General features: G+C 40.3%; 1 protein-coding gene across 1 annotated transcript in view; it reads left to right on the top strand.

The window, feature by feature from the left end:
* Positions 1 to 16,955, top strand: part of CATSPERB (cation channel sperm associated auxiliary subunit beta) — a 185,524-nt gene that overhangs the window by 135,602 nt on the left and 32,967 nt on the right. Inside the window, 1 exon segment of the mRNA XM_074393468.1 lies at positions 9,640 to 9,830. Coding sequence (XP_074249569.1) covers positions 9,640 to 9,830 — 191 coding nt within the window.

Raw genomic sequence — 16,955 nt, forward strand, 5'->3', positions numbered from 1 at the left:
TTCATCTTCTGAAACTCTGTACCCAGTAAATAATGACTCCTCATTTCCATCTCCCACTGGCAACCACCATTCTGCTTTTTGTCTCTATGAATTTGACTACTATAGGTACCTTCTATACGTGGAATCATAGTATTTGTCCTTTAGTGACAGGTTTATTTCACTTAGCATAATGTCAAGGCTTATGCATGTTGTGGCATGTGACAGGATTTCTCCTTCTTTCTGAAGGCTGAGTAAAATGCTGTTTTGTATATATATATATATATATATATATATATATATATATGTATTCCACATTTTGTTTTTCCACTCATCTACTGATGAACATTTGGGATGCTTCCACCTTTTGGTGGTGGTGAATCAAATAATGATGCTATCTACCTGGGTATACAAATATTGTTTGAGTCCCTGTTTCAAATCTTTTTAGCATATACCCAGAAGTAGAATTGCTGCATCATATAATTCTATGTTTAATATTTTGAGGATAAAGTGCAACAAAATATATATAGTCAAAAAATTAAAAGTAAAAAAGATATTTTGAGGAACCACTATGCCATATTCCACAGCTGTACCATTCTACGTTCCCACCAGTGATGTACAACTGTTCAGATTGCTCCATATCCTGACCAATACTTGTTATTTTCTCTGTGTGTGTTTTTTTTTAATAGCCATCCTAATGAGTGTGAGATGATATCTCACTTTGGTTTTGACTTCCATTTCCTTAATGATTTGTGATGTTGCCCATCTTTTCACATGCTTATTGGCCACCCATGTGTCTTCTTTGTAGAAATGCCTATTCAAATCGGGGATTTTTTGTTATGAGTTTCAATTTTTGTTTCTAGTTTTTTTTGGTTATTAATATATGGCACCAGCCTTTTTTGGATAATATTTTCACGATATATTATTTTAATCCTTTAACTTTCACCTGCTTTATATATGTCATAAAAGACATAGTGAATTTTATGGTTTTAGCCAATTTAACAATTTCTGTCCTTCAGTTGGAGAGTTTAGTTCAACGACATTTATTATTTTTATGAATATATTTGTCTTCATTCCTACCACCTTCTTTTGTTCTTTCTATTTGTCCCACTTTTTCTGTTTCATTTTTGTCTTCTCTTCTTGCTTACCTTATTTTAAGGTTCTTTTTTCTCCTCTTTTCATTCTTTTCTTCTTCTACTTGATTGGGACTTTTACACCCTGTTTTATTTTGCTTTTTAGTGTTACCCAAGATTTTTACATGTGTGTTAGCTTGAAAGTCTAAAGTTAATTGATAACTTTATCTCTTTCCCACTCCATATGAAATCATTAAACTCTAAGTGTCTAATCAGTATCCACCCTTTATATTTCTCAAGAACGAGTCCAATTCCAGTCCCTCTATTCCTCAAACCTCAGAAGACATAGTACAGCTTCTAAAGTGATCCCCTTGAAGTCTCTCTTGGCTTTTCGTGAGAGAGAAGCACTTCTCTTTCTCTATATAGGGTGGCAAAGAGATGAGAGATGAGATGCACAACACACCATTACTACTACCTTCTTTAAATTCTTCAACTCTCATTTATCTTAAATACTCTAGCTTTTGTTTAGAATGTCTCTCTAGCTGTGATATGGAGAATGAACTGGAGGGTAACAATTATGGATGCACTTAGATCATTTAGAAGGCTTTTGCAGTAGCCTAGGCTAAAATTTTTGGTGTTTTAGTCTAAGATGTCGATGGTAAAAATTGAGAGGAATGAATGAATTAAGAGATATATGGGGAAGAGACTCACCAGGACAATGGAGCAGAGCCGTTTTCATTACTTCATTATCTGGCTCTGTGCCTTAAAAAACACATCTGTGCTTGCCTTCTATTTACTGCATCCAGCCTCACATGATCTTATTGTGGTGATGCTGTCTGAGATGCTTACGCTGTGCTTAAGAGGACAGGTACCTGAGGTAGACAGACTGTGGATGAGGAATCAGGTGGTATGGAAATGGCAAATGGTAGACTTGGAATTCAGATGAGAGTTTGAGGAATAAGTCAAGAATTAAAGTTAGGCTTTTCACAAGATGGCACCGAAAGCGAAGAAGGAAGCTCCTGCCCCCTCTAAAGCCGAAGCCAAAGCGAAGGCTTTAAAGGCCAAGAAGGCAGTGTTGAAAGGTGTCCACAGCCACAAAAAAAAAAAAGAAGATCCGCACGTCACCCACTTTCTGGCGGCCCAAGACACTGCGACTCCGGAGGCAGCCCAAATATCCTCGGAAGAGCGCCCCCGGGAGAAGCAAACTGGACCACCATGCTATCATCAAGTTTCCACTGACCACTGAGTCTGCCATGAGGAAGACAGAAGACAACAACACTTGTGTTCATTGTGGATGTTAAAGCCAACAAGCACCAGATCAAACAGGCTGTGAAGAAGCTCTGTGACATTGATGTGGCCAAGGTCAACACCCTGATTCGGCCTGATGGAGAGAAGAAGCCATATGTTTTACTGGCTCCTGATTACGATGCTTTGGATGTTACCAATAAAATCGGGATCATCTAAACGGAGTCCAGCTGGCTAATTCTAAATATATATATATCCTTTCACCATAAAAAAGAAAAAGAATTAAAGTTAGATGATGGAAAAGAAGGGATTCTGGACATTATCAAGGAATCTGGATTATGGAGGCCAGAAGCCTTGCATAATCTCAACAAAAGTATAGGGCACCACCTACAATGAGATGTTAGGTACTGAATCAAAATCCTTTTACAGTAAGAATTGATTAAATGTACACAGATAAAAGACAATATCTGATTGATAACAAGGGAAGTATAGTCATTGCACAAATGGTGAAATATTTCAGAAGGAACTTCTGTCATCTCGTAACAAGGTCAGTTGTTCTTAAGACTCTTCACAAAAATCTTAAAAGTGATAACTTAATGTCCATGTCTCTACTAAATTGCCCAGAAGGAATACATCATCAACATACAAAGGTTTCAGTAAAGCTCTTCATGCATTCAGTGAATATTTGAGTGCCTATTACATATCAAGTCTTGTGGTAGGCACTGGGAATATAGTGGTAAATAAGATACACAAGGCTCTTCCCTGCATAGAGATAACATTCTAATAAACAGATACAGGTTGATGAACAGGTAAACCAAAAAAAAAATTGTATCTAGTATGTGCTTTGAAGCACGTAAATATGATGACAGAGGGAGTGAGAAGGATAAGGAAAGACCCAAGAACAAAGAGCAAAGAGCCAATGAAAGATCTTTCCAGGTTAAAAGTTGCATAAGGTAAGTCAAGAAAAATTGGGATGTGTTTAATAAACATGGAGAAAGCCAATATAGATGATACATAGTGATGGTGTAGTGAAAAGGCCAGCAAGGAGGTCAGAAAATGCCAGATCAAAGACGGTATTATAGGCTGCAGGAAGAGTGTAAATTTTCTTCTTGGTGTCAGCAGAAACCATTGAATTTTACTGGATTATTTTTAAATAATCCCCAATTTACATTTTTGAAGGGATCACTCTGCTGTGAAAAGTATGGGACAGGGTATGAGTAGAAACTGCTAAGCTCCTTAGAAAGTTATTGAAGTGCCATCTGCAATGAGATGTCCAGTGCTGATATCAGGTAGGTGAGAGACGATGGTGCTGGAGCAGGTGCAGTTGAGAGAAGACAGGATCTGATGATGTGCTTGCCTATGAAGGATATGAGCAAAAAAGAGAGTGATCAAAAATTGTCTAGGTTCATAGTTTGTAGCTAGGAGGACGATACTGCCATTTTCTAAGATGAAAAGTGCAGGCATCAGGCAGGGTAATTGAGAGTCTTGGCATTTGGCAATTGTTCAGATACAGATGGTTGATTCTACCTGCAGAAGGGGCTGTATGTTGAGAAGAAAAGCCCTGGGACAGTCCAGGAAGAGAGACTGGGCTGAGAAGAAGGCCCTAGCAAAGAAGAATAAGAAGGAGCAGCCCACAGCATAGAAAAGACACAGGAAAATGTGGGGCCATATAAACCAAGAGAAGAGGGTGTTAAAGAAAGCATGGCGTGATCAACTGTGATGCGTGCCGCAAAGAGACTTGAGTGAAATCAGATTAAAGATGTGACCTTTGAATTTGGCACCATTCTAGGCTGTAGTAACCTTGATGAAAACAGTTCCGTTCTGGCCTGGGGTGGAAGGGATCGGCTGGGCTGGGGAAATGGCATAGGCATTGGAATGAGAGCTTAGGATGCATAGATAGTTTCATTTGTCTTTTTGCAGTATCTTCTCCACTCAACAGTTGTTCCTCTCCACCTCTAAAACTTACAGACTTTTCTTCATTGCCCAAATCCCCTTTCTTTCTCCTTTGAAGGCTGATTTCTGTCCTCTCCTAGAACAGCAGTGCTTAATCACCCCCAAAAGCAATCCTAGGAAGAAGTGGGGAGACAGCCTCCATAATTAAGGTAGCTGCCTGACCATTGGCCATTGACTTCAGATACAAAGAGGTTAACTTTTTAAAAGTAATTAATAAACTTTATTTTTTAATTAATTACAGCTTTACAGCAAAATTGAGCAGAGCAATAGAGTTCCTATATACTTCTGTCCCATACACACACAAAACCTTCCCCGCTAGCCACATCCCACACCAAAGTGGTACATTTGTTATAGCTCACGAACCTACACTGACACATCATTTATCACCCAGAGTCCATATCTACATCAGGGCCTACTCTTAGTCTTGCAGATTCAGTGGGTTTGAACAGATGTATAATTCCAAGTACTCATCATCATAATATCATACAGAAGAGTTTCACTGCCCTAAACATTTTCTGTGCTTTGCCTATTCATCCCCCTCTCTCCCTCACCCCTGGCAACCACCAAGCTTTTGGCTGTCTCCATAGTTTTGCCTTTTCCAGAATGTCATATTGTTTGAATCATACAGTATATAGCCTTTTCAGAGGCTTCTTTTACTTAGTAATATGCATCTAAATTTCTCCATGTCTTTTTCATGGCTTGATAGCTTATTTCTTTTTTAGTGCTGAATAATATAATATACTGTCATCTGAATATACCACAGTCTATTTATCCATTTACCTACTGAAGAACATCTTGGTTGCTTCCAAGTTTGAGCAATTATAAATAAAGCTTCTGTAAACTCCTATTTGCAGGGTTTTGTATAGATATAAGTTTTCAACTCATTTAGGTAAACACCAAGGTATTCTGCTAGATCATATGCTAAGAGGATATTTAGTTTTGTAAAAAATGACCAAACTGTTCCCCAGACTGTCTTTATCATTTTCATTTCTATCAGCAATGAACAAGAGTTCCTGTTATTCACATACTCACCAGTATTTGGGTTGTCAGGGATTTGGATTTCTGCCATTTTAATGGGCATGTGCTGGTATCTCATTATTAATTTGCATTTCCCTGATGACATACGCATTAGTCTGTTTTCACACAGCTATATAGAAATACCTGAAACTGGATAATTTATAATGGAAAGAGGTTTAATTGACTCATAATGCTGCATGACTGGAGAGGCCGTGGTGGAAGGTGAAGGGGAAGCAAGGCACGTCTTACATGGTGGCAGGAGAGAGAGAGAGGGCAGGGGAAACTGCCCTTCTTTAAACCATCATATCTCATGACAGCTCCCTCACTGTTATGAGAACAGCATGGGGAAAACCGCCCCATGATCCAAGCACCTCCAAGCAGGTTCCTCCCTTGACATGTGGGAATTACAATTCAAGATGAGAACCATATCAGTAAATGCTGTAGAACATTTTTTGACATGCTTATTTGCCATCTGAATATCTTCTTTGATGAGGTATCTGTTATGGTCTTAGGCCCATTTTTAAAAGCAGGTTGTATGCTTTCTTATTGTTTTATTATCAGCGTTTTTTGTATTGTAGGAGATCGGATTATGCCACCCCAGAGCTGTGCAGTGGTGTGTGCCTGTAGTTGCAGCTACTTGAGAGTCTGAGGCCAGATGATCTCAAGTTCAAGCCTAGCCTGGGCAAAATAGTGAGACCTCCAATTTCCAAACAAAACAAAAAACAACAAAGAATATGCCACTTTAGCATAAAGATTATTTGAGCTGAAGGCAATTAAGGAAAAACAGACACAAGAAAAACTCTTTGCCCCCTCCCACCAGGAAGGGCAGAATGATTCTTAATCACTGGAGATAACTCTAGACTATATAAATTTTTTTTCTTTTTAGAGACAGATTCTCACTCTGTTACCCAGGCTGGAGTGAAGTGGTGCAATCATAGCTCACTGCAACCTTGAACTCCTGGGCTCAAGCAATCCTCCTGACTCAGCCTCCCAAGAATCTGGAACTACAAGCATGAGCCACCACACCCAGCTCGGATGTTTTTTTTTTTTTTTTACTTTTTAAATGTTTTTAGAGGTGAGATCTCACTATGTTGCACCCAGGCTGGTCTCCAACTCCTGTCCTCAAGCAATCCTCCTGCCTCAGTCTTCCCTCCAGAGTAGTTGGGATTACAGGCACAAGCAACTCTACGCTATTAATAAACCCAGAGACATAAAGAATTGACAGAAGAAACCTTGTCAAAACAACCTTTGTCTTCCGTTAGTTTCCTCCATTTATTTACCTTCCACAGTTTGCTGACCCTAAAAACCTAAACCCATTTTCCTTTGTCTTATCACTTCTCTAAAAATTTACTGTTCTTTGTTTTGAAGCCCCGTGTTCTAATTGCCCCTTTAGTTACTCATTGCTGCTGTTTTTCCTGCATTTAAGCACAATACACATGTTAATAAACTCTGCCTGTTTTTCTCTTGTTAATCTGTATTTGACAGCGTAATTGTCAGGATCTCAGTTACAGAACCAAGGAGAATAGAGGAAAAAGAGGTTTCTTTTCCCTTCCCCTACAGTTTATTTTAGACAACAGTCCTTTTTACGTCTTTTGAAAATATTTTCTCCTAGTATGTGGCTTGTCTTCGAATTCTCTTGACAGGGTATATCACAGAGCAGAAGTTTGTAGTTTTAGTAAGGTACCAATTACTAATGAGAGATACATGCAAACCGTAGCATGTTTTGTTTTGAGATGGAGTCTCACTCTGTTGCCAGGCTGGAATGCAGTGAAACAATCTCAGCCCACTGCAGTCTCTGCCTCCCAGGTTCAAGAGATTCTTCTGCCTCAGCCGCCCAAGTAGCTGGGACTACAGGCACAGCGCCACCATGCCTGGATAATTTTTGTGTGTGTGTATTTTCGTAGAGACAGAGTTTCACTATGTTGGCCAGGATGGTCTCAATCTCCTGACCTCAAGTGATCCACCTGCCTTGGCCTCCCAAAGTGCTGAGATTACAGGCGTGAGCCACCACGCCCAGCCCTAGCATGTATTTTTAACACAGATTCAGGGTTCACTGCTGAACGCTGTCATTTAAAAGTTTTTACTAATTGGTTAAAAATTGTATCCCACTGTTGTAATTGTGATTTCTTTGATTACAAATGAGGTTGACCAAATGTTAATCAAATGTTTGTTAGCTATTTGTGGTATATTTTGTTTGTAAACTATTTGTTCATAAATTGGTTCATTTAATCCACTGTTTTATCCAAATTACTTAATGGTTTTATGTGTGTTTAGGAAAACTGGAGAGAAATTTATCAATTTTATCTTTCATGGATTGTGTCTTTGGTACTGTATTCAACAGTCATTGCATTAAGATGGTAAATTTGGTTAGGTGCATCTTCTTAGTCCACTTCATGCTGCTATATAGAATATCACAGACCGGGTAATGTATAAAGAAAAGAAATGTATTTCTTACGGTTCTGGAGGCTGAAAGTCCAAGGCTGGGCGGCCCATATCTGGTGAGGGTCTTTATCCTATGGTGGAAGGCACAAGGGTTAGTGCAGGTGAGCACACAGGTGTGCAAGCACTCATGTGCAAAAGATAGAGAGAAAGAAAGAGGAAAAGAGGGGACTGTATTCATTCTTTTTTCAGGAACCCACTCCCACAATAATTAACCCGCTCCTGCAATAATGGCGTTCATCCATTCATGGGGGCAGAGCCCTTATAGTCTGATCACCACTTAAAAGTCCTACCTCTCAACACTGTTGCACTGGAAATTATGTTTTCAACACATAAACTTTGAGAGATACATTCAAACCATAGCATGTATTTTAACATGATTTTTTAAAATGAGGAAAAAGTCATTGCCATACCCAAGGTCATCTAGATTTTCTCCTGTGTTATCTTCTTAGGAGCTGTATAGTTTTGCATTTTATATTTAAATCTGTGAGCCATTTAGAGTTCTTCTTTTCTTTTTTGGGACAGGGTCTGGCTTTGTCATCCAGGCTGGAGTGCAGTGGCACCATCTCAATTCACTGCAACCTCCACCTCACAAGCTCAAGACATCCTACTGCCTCAGCTTCCTGAGGATTATAGGCACGCACCACCACAACTGGTTAATTTATGGATTTTTAGTAAAGATGGAGTTTCACCATGTTGCCTAGGCTGGTCTTGAACTCCTAGGCTCAAGCAATCTGCCTGCCTCAGCCTCCCAAAGTGCTGGGACCACACCCAGCCTAGAATTAATTTTTAGGACAACTGTAAGATTTGCGTCTAGAATGAATTTTTTGCATGTGGATATGCAAGGCTAACATTTTAGAAACAGATTGTTTTCTTGGTTACAAAGTTAATACATGCTTAGTATAGAAATTTCCTAAAAGACAGAAAAATATTAAGATAATTTTAAGAAATTATGACTGTCAACACTTTGATGAATCATAATTTAGTTCTTTTTATAAATATTTTAATATCTTTCAACTTGCTTTCTTCATTTGGACATTACAAATGATCATCTTCCTTATACTATTAAATACTCTGTAAACACCCTTTTAATCATTGCATTTTCTCTAAGTAAATCATGTAATATGACTTACTTAGTTTTATTGACATTTCTCATTTCTAAATTTTACCATAATATTGTGATGAATATCTTTGTATAGAAAGCTTTCTCCCCAACCCCTGTGTTTCAAGTTATTTCCTTAGGACAGAGCCATATTAATAGACTTACAGGCCGGGCACGGTGGCTCAAGCCTGTAATCCCAGCACTTTGGGAGGCCGAGGCGGGTGGATCACGAGGTCGAGAGATCGAGACCATCCTGGTCAACATGGTGAAACCCCGTCTCTACTAAAAATACAAAAAACTAGCTGGGCGTGGTGGCGCGTGCCTGTAATCCCAGCTACTCAGGAAGCTGAGGCAGGAGAATTGCCTGAACCCAGGAGGTGGAGGTTGCGGTGAGCCGAGATCACGCCATTGCACTCCAGCCTGGGTAACAAGAGCAAAACTCCGTCTCAAAAAAAAAAAAAAAAAAAAAAATAGACTTACAGAACCAGAGCAGGGAAAAGGTTAGCATGCTCTTAATGCATAATGTCAAATTGCTTTCCAGGAAGCCCGTTCCAATTTACAATCCCACCAGTAGTGGATGAGTGCCTGTCTTCACTCAATTCCCACTACTGCTGAATTCTGTCATTTAAAGATCTTTGCTAATTTTAGAGGTTAAAAATCGCATCCCATTGTTATAATTGCCATTTCATTGATTATTAATGAGGTTGAACAAATGTTAATCAAATATTTGTTAGCTATTTGAGGTAAACTTTGTTTGTAAATTATTTGTTCATAAATTGGTTTGTTTAATCCACTGTTTTATCCAAATTGCTTAATGGTTGTATTTATTTCTAGGAAAACTGGAAGAGCTCACATAAGAAAAGTATTGCAACATACGACTCCTAAAGGATTTTTGTCCTCAGCTATTGTAGAAATGAAAGAGCCTTTCGGATTAGAAGAAGTGAATGAGAGCTCTTGTTTGTCTAGTTCCCTTTTGATTAGTAAAACTGGAAATTTCACCTATCAACTCACTCTTGATTCCCAAGGTAAGTATAATAATATCATATAGCTTTGATGGCTAGAAAATAATGAAAAATTATCTTTTGTGAAGGCTTTTTGATGCTTATTTAAGTTGGGCATGGTGGCTCATACCTGTAATCCCAGCACTTAGGGAGGCTGAGGTAGACAGTTCACAAAGTCAGGAGTTCAAGACCAGACTGACTAACATGGTGAAACCTCTTCTCTACTAAAAATACAAAAATTTGCCAGGTGTGGTGGCAGGCGCCTGTAGTCCCAGCTACTTGGGAGGCTGAGGCAGAAGAATTTCTTGAAACTGGGAGGCGGAGGTTGCAGTGAGCCAAGACTGTGCCTTGGCACTGCAGCCTGGGCAACAGAATAAGACTCTGTTTTGTTTTTTTTTTTAAAAAAAAAAAAAGCTTACTTATAGAGCAATAGATTTCAAATTTTAGTCCAGTTGGCAACCTACCAATGTTTACATATATTTAGGTTCCTGAAATATTTCTTTTTTTTTTTTTTTTTTTTTTTTGGCAATGAGTCTGGCTCTGTCGCCCAGGCTGGAGTGCGTGACACAATCTCGGCTCACTGCAAACTCTGCCTCTCAGGTTCAAGCAATTCTCCTGCTTCAGCCTCCCGAGTAGCTGGGATTACAGGTGTCTGCCACCTCACCCAGCTAATGTTTTTTCATGTTTTGTTTTGTTTTGTTTTGTTTTGTTTTTGTAGAAATGGCATCTTGCTCTATTGCCCAGGCTAGAGTGCAGTGGCGTGATCTCGGCTCACTGCAACCTTTGCCTTCTACGTTAAAGTAATTCTCAGCCTCCTGAGTAGCTGGGACTACAAGCACATACCACCACACATGGCTGATTTATTTTGTATTTTAGTAGATGGGGTTTCACTGTGTTGCCCAGGCTGATCTCGAACTCCTAAGCTCAGGCAATCCACCCACCTCAGCCTCCCAAAGTGCTAGGATTACAGGCCTGAGCCACCCCACCCGGCCTAATTTTTGTATTTTTAGTGGAGACAGGGTTTCACCTTGTTGGCCAGGCCGGTCTTGAACTCCTGACCTCGAGTGATCTGCCTACCTCAGCTTCCCAAAGTGCTGGGATTAACAGGTGTTAGCCACCAAGCCCTGCCCAATATTTTTTTTTCTAATATAATAAAGCATAGCTATAACTTCATTGATATGTCATCAATAGTATTGCCTATTATTTATTCCTATGAGCTTATTTTGTCTTAAAGAGTTATCGGAAGAAATTAAAGAAAATGGGAAGTTCATGCAGATTTTGCCTTGCTTTAGCAAAATAATTTTGAATCACTGTTCTGTAGGATGTTTCTATCTCAAAAGATGATGGATTCATAGCAAAAGTTAAGTATTCAGAGGGTTTGGGTTTTACTCTGACTAAACGGGAAGCCATTGGAGGATTTAAGCAGAAAGAGACATGATCTGAATTATGTCTCAACAAGATCACTTTGGCTGCTGAGATGAGAATAGACTGGGCAGGTGAAGAAGAGAGGGCAAGGAGAGCAGAGAAGTCAGCTAGGAGGCCATTACCATCATCAGATGAGAGATCATATTAGACTTAAAGATGCCTGTTACTCATCCAAGTGGAGAAGTAAGATGGGCATTTAGAAATACAGGGAAGTGATCTGGACTAGAGACAGAGATTTGAGGATGGTCAGCTTATGTATGATAGCTAATGCCATGAGACCAAATGAGAACACCTGGAAAATGATTGGAGTTATAGAAGGGAAGAGGCTTGAGGTCTAATCCAGGGCATTCCAATATGTAGTGTTCAGGGAGATAGGGGAGAATCAGCAAAGGATATCGGGTGATCTGGTCAGAACAGAACTAAGAGAGAGTGTGTCAAACCAAGTGAGGAAACTGTTTCAAGGAGAGGCCCCTCTCCTGTGCTGCATAATGTAGGGAGCCAGCACTACATCACCCATGGGTACCCCAAGTTCAGTGGCAACAAAGGAATGAGAAAAAGACAAATTAAGAGAAAAAGCAGGACCAGGGGGCCATTATTTCATTACTCTGGACCTTACAAGGAGCCTACAAGTCCGGCTACGTCATAGTGCTCTGAAGGGGTTTTATGTCCTGAGCACAATGTTTATGGTAACAGAGCCGAGGTCACCCTGCACCGGAACGTGAGGCATGGAGAGGCCTTCCTCCTCAGAGGCCTCCTGCAGCCTTCCGCAGTTTGTTGTTCCTTGTCTATGTGTTACTCATAACCAATTTATGTAGGCACTCTGTAAGTCCTTTCTCCTTTGCTGTTTTTCCCAACATATCCCCTCCGTTTTTATCTAAAACCACCATTGCTATTATTGTTTGCTCATGGTGTCTCTCTTCGAAGTCAGCTTTAACATTTGCAGACTAAGAACAAACAGCATAAACAGACACAAACCAACACAAAGTTTGCAATGGTTGATTCGCAGAGAGTTTTTATCCATCTTAATGGTTTCATGTTGGAGAGGCTGTTAGCAACTCCAGCGAGAACATTTGTGCCAGGCAACAAGGTAAAGTGAGCCTGAGATGCCTCAAAAATTTGCTTTTTCAGTCTAGCTATATCTAATGTTAAATTATCTTCTTTCCCTTGTAAGTGACGCTTAATCATTTCTCAGTGGTGTTCAGTAGTGTTCTAAGAACTAAGAATAATACAAAAATCAGAAGTGTTCCAATCACATTGCATGTGTAGACGGTGCTTAAGACTCGTGATACGATTACCCATCCAGACGACCGTCTGTCGCAAATCACTGATTTGATTTGCCAATTTTTGATCTATTTGACTTTGGTAATTCCAAAGCTTTGAGGATTTTTTCTGCCAATTATCTACAAAGCTGGCAGTCTGAACAGAAGAATGCAAAGCAGCACCAGCTGCTGCAGCAGTAGCTGTGACAGCTATTAAGACCCATTATCACTGCTCTTAAAGTAAACATAAATCTTTTTGTTCTATTTTGAACACCTTTTAAGACTTCAGTGACAATATGTATAGAGGGAGACGTTTCTCAAGGTCTGTTAAGAGACACAGGTATCCAAACTCCTCGAGCTTGGACAAGTAAGATACTATTTCCTTTTACTTCCACTCCAACTCCAGGAGTACTTACTGTTAGGGTGGTAACTGCCGCTTATGGTAAGATTTTAAATGTCTTGATGGTTTTCACACCAGTTGTTGATTTGGACCTGGAGAGACACAAGCAAATCCTCTCCCCCATGTTATTACATTGTCTTTTCCCCAACTTTTTGTTAATGGGTTTTGCCACCAGATTCATTAAGTTTTCTAATCTGGATTCTTTAGGTGTTGTTCAGCTGCTGTTATTTGTTGTCCCTTGGCCAGCTTAAAACAATTTTTAGTGAATAATGTTAAGCTAAATTGCATTTGTGAGGTTCTTTATTTCCTGTCCCTGTCTTTGTTTTGTTTGTTTTTTGTTTGTTTTCCAAAGCTAGGTAAGCAAGTACAGCTTGATTTGGATGAGTTATTTTTTGGAGGCTTTTGGATTTGTTCTTGTAGACTACACAGAGAAACAGAACAGATTAATAACATCATTATAACAGTAATTATAGATTCTCCAAATGTTTTTATTTAAATTTTAGGGCTGCCAATTTATTAGCAGCTTTATTGAGCATCTTGAAACCTGACTGACTACCTACTGTTACATTTTTTTCTTAAGGGGTTGGGACCCAGAAATTTTGGGGGAAATAGGGCGGAGCTTGCTCTTCTGTAACTACTTCCTGCTGAAAATGGGCATTGAAGGCCCTCGGGGTCCCTCCTCCTTGCTTGCTGTTTAAAGGCCTTTCCAGGTGCTGTTTTATTTTAATGTCTAGTTTACAGAAAACTAGATGATACTTTTTTAACTTTTAACCAATATGTTTACACACAGAATTTTTTTTTTTACAATTAATGTTTTAAAACTTTTTTAGACTTTTAAAGCAAAATTTATATAAATTTCCTTTTATGACATTTTTACAACTTTCACTGACAAACTTCGACATGCTCTTACTTTCTGTGCCTCTCTTTCTCTTTGTTTTCCTTTTCTTTCTCTCTCTTTTTCTTTTACACACTCTCTTTCCATTTTTTGACATTTTTCTGGCTGGGGCTGGACTGGCCTTGGGCTGCTGGTCTTTTCGCCTGCAGGCACAGGTGTTGTGCCTCTTTGCCGGCAAGGTTTCCGGCACACGGCCTTGAACCGGCTTGTTGTTGCTGTTGCCTTTTAAGATACTAAGCAGGTTTTGCAACTTATTAGTTAATTAGGAAATCCTTTTTTACTGAGGAGCAAAGCTATATGGCTCGCTTCTAATTGCTCCTTACTAATTTATGAGCTAGTTGTAATTTCTTGCCCTTTAGAGAGGTTACTGCTTTACTTAAATTAGATTTTAAAAGAGCCACATTTAAAGGTCTTACAAATCCTTAAATTTTACTTAAATTTTAGTAGAGAATTACAATTTGGGATGTTACTTGTTTACAAAGAACACACAAAATGTGATTGTGGGACACCTGTGGAGAGCAGCCCGTATGTGTCTAAACCGGGCCCGCCACGCTGCCGCTTGCTGTTTGCAGCTTTTCGCTTGCGTTTTGCCTGTCCTGCTCCCTCTCCCGCCCGGGCAGCAGCTGCTGGCATTGGGCTGAGCCTGTTGGGCTTGAACGCTGCTGTTAGAGCAGTGAGTTTTACTTTTAAAACGGCCTGTGATTCCTCTAACGGAGGAATGTTAGGTAGATCTGGCCAATCTTTGATAAAATACAGAGGAGGAGCTGACAGACAGACTGCTTTTTCCTTAGCTCCTTCTTTATAAAGCAGCGAAAGACGAAGACTGCAATAGACAGTCAGAAAGCACAGATACATTGAAAACAACTGACAGAGCGAGCAACTAGTACTGACTTCCTCTTTTCGCTTAAGAGGGCTTCCCATTGTCACCCTGGTATACTTCCCAAGCCATCTACCTACTCGTAGCACTGATTCGTTTCATCCTCTGGGTTCCTTTGTCTGTAGTTCCACCACTTTACCACGCTCAGCCGCGCCTTCACCGAAATCCTTGAGCTGGACAGTTGGAAACCAAAATGTAGGGAGCCAGCCCTGCATCACCCATGGGTACCCCAAGTTCGGTGGCAACAAAGGAATGAGAAAAAGATAGATTAAGAGAAAAAGTAGGACCAGGGGGCCATTACTTTATTACTCTGGACCTTACAAGGAGCCTACAAGTCTGGCTACCTCATAGTACTGTGAAGGGGTTTTACGTCCTTGAGCACAATGTTTATGGTAACAGAGCCGAGGTCACCCCGCACCAGAACATGAGGCATGGAGAGGCCTTCCTCCTCAGAGGCCTCCTGCAGCCTTCCGTAGTTTGTTGATCCTTGTTTATGTGTTACTCATAACCAATTTATGTAGGCACTCTGTAAGTCCTTTCTCCTCTGCTGTTTTTCCCAACAGCATAATACCAATAGGTCTGGTAAGATAAGAAATGAAAATTGGCCAGTGGATCTGTGTGAACGTCCTTGGGAACCTTGGCTGGGCACGGGTGCTGGGTGGTAATCCCAGAACTTTAGGAGGCTGAGACGGGTGGATCACCTGAAGTCAGGAGTTCGAGACCAGCCTGGCCAATATGGTGAAACCCCCATTTCTACTAAAATACAAAAATTAGCTGGGTGTGGTGACACACCTATAATCCCAGCAACTCGGGAGGCTGAGGTAAGAAAATTGCTTGAACCCAGGAGGCGGATGTTGCGGTGAGCCAAGATTGTGCCACTGCATTCCAGCCTGGGTGACTTCATCTCAAAAAAATTTTAAAAGTCCTTGGGAACCTTGACAAAAGCTATTGGTTGGAGTCATGTAGACAAAAGTCTGATTGGAATGGGTTCGAAAAATTATGAGAGGAGAGTGGAGACAGGGAATAAAGATAACGCTTTCAGGAAGGTTCACTATAAAGGAGAAGAGAGAAATTACGGGGTGGTTGGAGGGAACGCTGGAAAGGATTTTCGTTGATTGTTTTGAACTGAGAGAAATTAGAGCATATGGGCATAATTAAGGGAGTGATGAGGGCCTCTTCTGACTTTTTTTTAGAGTGAGGAGAGTATTGCTGACATGTTTCATGACCTATCAAAAATGTTTTGATAATGATAACTTTCAACAGCCTTCCTTGGCTTCATTGATATCTACTCTGATTTTCTCCAATCATTTCTTCTTCGTCTCCTTGAGAGAATCTTTTCCCCTTCCCATTCCTTAATCAGGCGTCCCCAAACTTTTTACACAGGGGGCCAGTTCACTGTCCCTCAGACCGTTGGAGGGCCGCCACATACTGTGCTCTTCTCACTGACCACCAATGAAAGAGGTGCCCCTTCCTGAAGTGCGGCGGGGGGCCGGATAAATGGCCTCAGGGGGCCTCAGGGGGCCGCATGCGACACGCGGGGGCCGTAGTTTGGGGACGCCTGCCTTAAATAATGGTGTTCCTTAAGGTGCCCAAGAACCTATTTCCTTCTAAATCTTTACATTCTCCTTAAATACTCAATTACTGATCCATTCAACAAATATTTATTAAGCATCTTCTTTGTAATAAGCACATCTTTAGTACTGGGAAACCGGCTGCATTATCCTTCTCTTGTAGAATCACAATGTAGATTTTAGGTTATTAAGGCTTTTAGTAGTTCCATAGTTTTTTGGAAAAAATCAGCTAAATTTTTTACTTAGCTCTACATAGTTTTTTCTGCCAAAAATTTTATAGAATAATTTCGCAGTAAACATTAAAGCAGGCCGGACATGGTGGCTCACGCCTGTAATCATACCTGTATTCCCAGCAGGTTTGGGAGGCCAAGGTGGGTGGATCACTGAGAGTAGGAAGTGCGAGACCAGCCTGGCTAACATGGTGCAACCCCGACTCTTTTAAAAAATACAAAAATTAGCCAGGTGTGGTGGCATGTGCTTATAATCCCAGCTACTCGGGACACTGAGGCAGAAGAATCTCTTGAACCTGGGAAACAGAGGTTGCAGTGAGCCGAGATCGCACCACTGCACTCCAGCATGGGTGACAGAGCGCTCTATCTCAAAAAAAAAAAAAAGCAAACACAACAAAATAATTAAAGCATAGGTGCATGGCCTATTCATGATAAACTTTCTATAAAATAATTTGAATTATGACCTGAAATTTGGCAAATGTGTTCTCTGGT

The sequence above is a fragment of the Saimiri boliviensis genome, chromosome 2, assembly GCF_048565385.1.
Source record: "Saimiri boliviensis isolate mSaiBol1 chromosome 2, mSaiBol1.pri, whole genome shotgun sequence".
Taxonomy (NCBI): Eukaryota; Metazoa; Chordata; class Mammalia; order Primates; family Cebidae; genus Saimiri; species Saimiri boliviensis.